The sequence below is a fragment of the Grampus griseus genome, assembly GCF_964374135.1.
Source record: "Grampus griseus genome assembly, chromosome: 7".
NCBI classification, from domain to species: domain Eukaryota; kingdom Metazoa; phylum Chordata; class Mammalia; order Artiodactyla; family Delphinidae; genus Grampus; species Grampus griseus.
In genome coordinates, this window is record NC_139001.1 from 33,430,957 (window position 1) to 33,437,067 (window position 6,111).

The following is a 6,111-nucleotide window of genomic DNA, read 5'->3' on the forward strand; positions in this document are numbered from 1 at the left end:
CTCAATTGACCTACAAGGTAGAGTGAAGCCTACAGCTGGGAAGGCTCCACGTGCAATGCCCCTGTTATGATCTCTGGAATCAACTACAGACTTTCCCAACCACCTGAACCCAAAGGATTTAAGTCCCTACAGTTTAGATAAGGGGCCTTAGAATACAAAAACACCAATCAGTGATTACAAAAAAAAAAAAAAAATCTCAGAATTCTTCCCAAGGAAAACATCTCCAGAAAAGTGGACCAAAGATATCTAGTCCTCTTTCAAATATGGACTGTATGCCTGAAGGGTAGTAAAAACATGGATCACACAGCACCCCTCTAAAAGAGATGCTTATTCTGTACCTTCAGTAATTTATCCAGAGCAGGATGTGAAAAAGCTTAGTGGTGTGTGTGGTAGGGTGGTGTGGAGAAAAGCCAGAAGCAACAACAACAGAAAAAAAAAATAAAGGACAGTGAAGGCATTCATCACACTCTGTGTTTTAAAAGGCAAGAAAAAAAGACCTTAATATATATAACATCTTCCTCTATGAGGGACACATACAGTGGCATACCTCCATACCATCTTTCCATAATACAACATTCTATTCTTTGGCTTACATAGGAACCATAAACTAAATATACGTTCACTTTGTATTTAAAAAAAAATTTATTTGTGATCTGTACAAGTGATAAAGTGGGGCTTCCTTGTAGATTTTTAAAGGCAAAACAAAACAAAAATCCAAAGTAAAAATGTATAAATACAATATATATTTTCTTACAAAAATGGGAGATTTACAAAATATACATACTGCACTTGTCTCTATTTTACAAATTTCACATGCAAGAGATACAACACAAAAGATGCCAAAAACTGTGTAGTGGGAGTTTTAAAAATCTGACAAATCAGACAGTTTTGGAGGTTTAAGGAACACAAGGTCAATGTTAACTTTAATATAAAAAGCAGCTCCACTCAACCTAACATTACATATATAAAGCAACTTGTACTCCTGACAGTACCCTCTATGATTTAAAAAGTATTTAAAACAGCATTTAAAGACTGTTTTGAGAAATAGGATAGTGTTGGCAGATTGGAGGGTGGTGTCAAAGGTGGAGTAAAGGTTAGCTCCCATGATTCTCTGCTCAGCTTTAGCCCATTACGCAAAAGAATTGGAGTTCTATTATAAAAAAAAAGTACATGATTTAAGATTAATAAATTTAAGTCATCCAGCACATTTCAAAGAACTCCAGAATTACTTTGAAGTTTACCTTCTTTTAATGACTTTCCTTAAAAATGGGGCCCATGGTTTGAACTGCCCACTTCACTCACTGTCATTTCTGCAGGTCACCTTCCCACCCGGCCACACAAAGACAGGGTCAGCATACACATGATATTTTATAAACGGATTTATGGAACAAAGGAAACAGGACAAAATGCTTTTTTACTTTTTAAAAAATTTAACGTTCCTTTATTATGAGGCTAAAGGCATTACGCTTCTCCTTTTATCTTGAAGGATTCAAATTGGAGTGAAAAAAACAGAAAAAAAAACCCTAAATGCAGGTTTATAGGAAGAAAATAAAAATGAAGTGGGAGATTTCCCTGAACGTTTTAACAGAGCCTGTTAGATCATGTGTTCTGAATTAAATTTACTTAAAACAAACACAACAAAACCCCTTGCATTTCCTTTAGCCAACTCAGAACCTCTGACGGAAGGGGGTATGGAAGCACACTGCCCTTCACTTTTCCTTAAAAAGGAATGTTTATCGCAACCAAATTAACATTCAAAGGGAAACTTCAGATTTGCGCTGCTTTGCCTATAAAAGTTGCTGTCTTCTTCACAGTTGTTCCTTTCCACAGGGAGACACTTGTTTCCTCTTTTGTCTCTTACAACAAAGACAGGGGGGAAAATGCATTCCTGTTTTGAAAAGCAACAAGTCATCACTTCTTTTCAGGGTATTAAACCAAATAAAACACCCTTCTTTCTTCCTCCTGCCTTCCCCAGAAAAGAAAAAAAGTAGTAGAAATACCTACTACTCGCCGTCTTTCCCTTGTTGCAAAATGTTAGCTTCATTTCTTTTGCATCCTCACATTAGGATTCTAGGAGGCAGGCCTCCCAAGACTTCAAAATGCTTACTTTACAAGACTTGAAAGGAGCAGAGGAGGAAAGACAGGCGGGAGGAGGCAGGCGAGGAGAGACTGTAATGTCTGACCCTGGAAATTAACCCATCTGGGCTCCAGTATGGCCCCAGTGAAAAGAGATTACGGTTTGACCACCGCTTAACAAGGACTCTGCAGGGAGTCCTCCCTTTTCCCAACAAAGCAGCCGCCGCAGACAGAGCTGTGCCTTTCACCCGGGCCTCACAGGAGTGAGGACAGGCCACTTGTCTTGCAGCAGGGGAATCGCTCACAGTCCCAGTTCGGCCCCAGAGCCGAGAAGAACTCACAGCAACCTTCTGATCTCAATCTTTTCGATTGGCCCAGGTCGGTCCGTACCGTACAGGATTAACATGATGATGATCGTCATCATCCTGCAAGTCTTTGCCAGAAGTCTTTTCATCCAAACCGTCTTTCCACTCAGGCCTCTTTTCCAAACCCACGTATATCTCTACCTATATCTTCTCACTTCTAGGTCACTTCTCACTGGAGCGTAAGGTGACAGAAACAAGCCCCCCCCTACCCCGCAGTTCTTCCCCTACCGCGCCTTTCCCCCTGCTAGGGGGTGGGAGAAGGAAGGGTGGGGGAGGGGCCGGGGCTCATACCGCAGTCTCCCCCTTGCTGCTGTGGCTGAGTCTGTGGTAGAAGCGGCGCCACGACTGCAGCGTCTTGCCGGACCAGATCCAGAAGCCAGTGGTGATGCCGACGATCATGGTCATCAGGTACTTGATCATGAAGACAGTGAAGTCGGGGCTCATGGGCGGGAAGTGGCCGGGCGGGCAGGGCACCGCGTAGCTCTTGCACGTCTGCAGGAGCCAGGTGCGCTCCCAGTGTTCGCGAAAGGCCTGCTCGTAGAAGTAGCAGGCCAGAACGATGGTGGCCGGCACGGTGTAGAGCACGCTGAAGACGCCGATGCGCACCATGAGCTTCTCCAGCTTCTCGGTCTTGGTGCCGTCGTGCTTCATGATGGTGCGGATGCGGAACAGCGACACGAAGCCGGCCAGCAGGAAGGACGTGCCAATGAAGAGGTAGACGAACAGGGGCGCCAGCACGAAGCCCCGCAGCGCGTCCACGCTGGACAGGCCCACGTAGCACACCCCGCTGAGCAGGTCCCCGTCCACCTGGCCCATGGCCAGGATGGTGATAGTCTTGACAGCGGGCACCGCCCACGCGGCCAGGTGGAAGTACTGCGAGTTGGCCTCGATGGCCTCGTGGCCCCACTTCATGCCGGCCGCCAGGAACCAGGTGAGCGACAGGATGACCCACCAGATGGAACTGGCCATGCCGAAGAAGTAGAGCACCATGAAGAGGATGGTGCAACCTTCCTTCTTGGTGCCCTGCGCCACCGTGCGGTAGCCGTCGTCTGAGAAGCGCTCCACGCACACCGCGCGGTCCTCCAACAGGAAGCCGGCCACGTGCGCCACGGCCACCATGAAATAGCAGCCCGATAGGAAGATGATAGGCCGCTCTGGGTAGCTGAAGCGCCGCATGTCCACTAGGTAGGTAAGCACGGTGAAGAGCGTCGAGGCGCAGCACAGCACTGACCACACGCCCACCCAGAGGCGGGCGAAGCGCCTCTCCTCCTCCTTAAAGTACATGAGGCCGTTGGCGCGACCCGGCTCGCAAGGGGCGCCGCAGTCGCGCTCCCCCAGGAAACGGTAGCCGAGGTAGGGGGGTACCTTGAGCTGGCGTGGGCACGAGAAGGGGAAGGCTGAGCGGCCCCTGCCGTCAGCGGCCCCCGGAGGCAGCGCGGTGAAGGGCAGGTCGGGCATGTAGGGCGCGGTGGGATAGGCGGTGGGGCCGCCTCCCGCGCTGCCGGAGCCGTCCGAAGTGTTCTGGCCCACGCAGATCTCTCCGGCGCCGTGCACGGGGAAGTTCTCGCAACGCAGCCGCTCAGGCCACTGGAAGCCGAACTTGTTCATGAGCGCCTCACAGCCCTGGCGGGCACGCTCGCACAGAGAGCGGCACGGCGGGATGGCCTTATCGAGCACGGTACACACGGGTGCGTACATGGAGCACAGGAAGAAGCGCAGCTCGGGAGAACACTGCACCTTCACCAGCGGGTAGAACTGGTGCACCTCGAGGCCCGCATCCTCTTGGTTCGTGTGACCCAGCAGGTTGGGCAGGATGGTCTGGTTGTAGGCGATGTCCGTGCACAGCGGGATGGAGATGGGCTGGCAGAAGCCGTGATCCGGCACTGAGATGCCCTTCTCGCCGTGATACTGCTGCGCCCCGGCGCCCGCGGGCAGTGCGCCCAGCAGCGCAATCACCAGAGTACACAGGCCCAGAGGCGAGCGCGACGGTGCCGCGCAGGGGCCCAGCATCGCCGGCCGCGGGTGCAGCGGCGTTCTCAGCCCGAGAATCGCGACAAGGCAGCCGGGAAAGGCTGGGATCCGGGGAGGCGCCGCCGCGCCGGGCGCATGAGAGTCTTCGCGGCGCCGGGGCTGGGCCGTGGGCGGTGCGCAGCCGAGGGCGCTGCAGCTGGGGTGCTCGCGCTGCGGGGGCGCCGCCGCCACCTCCGCCCGGCACTCGCGCAGCAGCCGGGGGCCCAAACTCGTCTGCCTGGGCCGGGGGCGCCGGCGGGGGCCGCCTTCTCCGCTCGCCGCGACGTAACGGTGAGGCTTTTTCTGCGGCGAGGAGCAACAAGCGTCTCCGGTTACCCTTCAAAGTTTGCCCAAGTCTCTTGACTCACAGCGCACAGTAACGCGCGCGCCCCCCACAACAAGTCCGGCCCCCGAGCAGGCGAGAGCCGGGCGCCGCCGCTTGCTAGCCAAAGCCGCCGCCTCTACGGTGCTGCTCCGCCTCCTCGCCTCGAGGCTCCGCTCGCCGCCGCCTCCTCCTCCTTCGCCTCCTTCTCCACTCCCCGCTCCTTCTTCAGCCCCAAAATCTTGGCCCCAAGTTTTAGCCAAACGGCTGATTCTCGCTGAGTCCGATCGGCTTCTTGGAGCCAAGAGCTCAGCGAGTTCTTTCAAGAAATCCAGTCACACTGCGTCCAAAGCTGCGAGATCCCGGTGCCCTTGGCCTGGGCCTGGCCTCTCCAGCCCCGCGCAACCCTGGCTGGTGAGTCCCAGCGCCCGCAGCCGCCGCCGCCCGCCGGGAGGGAGCGCAGAGTAACGCCTCGGAGCCACTCAACTCGCCAGAAGAAGCGTTGGGCTTGCAGGGTTCCGGGCCGCCCCGCCCCCTCCCCTCCCCCCATTCACAAACCACTCCGGGGGCGGGCCCTCGAGCTCCAGGGCGGCCCAATGGCAGCCTTTGTTTTCTGTGTGGCCGCCTTTGGATTGGGTGGAAGTCGGAAGGGGCGGGCTAGGGAACCGGAGAGGCACTGTCCGCAGCGCTCTGGGCGGATTCCTGAGGGGAGGGGCAGGGGGCTGGGAGGGAAAAGTTAAGAAAAACTTTTACCCTGAATTCGCTCGCCTGGGGAGGGGGGGAGCGCACCAGAAAGGGAATTTGCTTGAAAGATTTGTTCCTCTTCCGGATACACTAAAATACACATTCCTAAACAGAAGGGCGCACACCGGGCAAGGCTTTTGCAAGGAGAAGCTGAGAATAGAGCAGCGCCTCAGCGGAGAGAGACGTAATCCGGAGTCACTTTAGCTCTCCCCGGGCTGAAAATGCTGGGTTTGGCTGGGCGCTTTTAGGTAGCGGGATCCTAAATGTGGGGTTCGGTATGGGGCAAGAAAGGGGTGTGCCTCGCGGATTGCTTTTCTCTCCCGGGACTCAGACCACGTGAGGCCACAATCCCCTCTCACCCCCTCTCCCCGCGGTAAAAAGGAGGAGGGGCCGCGTCCAGGGAGAAATCGGAGTCGGGCGGAGGGGGCCGGCTTAAGGTAGGAGTAAGTGCAGACCCCTCTGAGGGGAGAGAGCCGGGGAGCGGCGGGCGCGGGGGACCCAGGCCCCAGCCCGCTTTGACCGCGTGCACGGCCCAGAGTCTAGGGATCTGGTATAGCTTTAGTGAAGTCATTAGAAAACTAAGACAGTGTTGGG

At 54.3% G+C, this 6,111-nt stretch overlaps 1 protein-coding gene across 1 annotated transcript; it reads right to left on the reverse strand.

Annotated features, from left to right (window-relative positions):
- Positions 1-645: 645 nt before the first annotated feature.
- Positions 646-4,451, reverse strand: FZD7 (frizzled class receptor 7; the record flags this gene model as incomplete). Its single annotated transcript, XM_082658679.1, has 1 exon — positions 646-4,451. One exon carries the CDS (start codon positions 4,449-4,451, stop codon positions 2,727-2,729), a length of 1,725 nt encoding a protein of 574 aa, XP_082514805.1. The 3' UTR covers positions 646-2,726.
- Between the last annotated feature and the right edge of the window lie 1,660 nt (positions 4,452-6,111).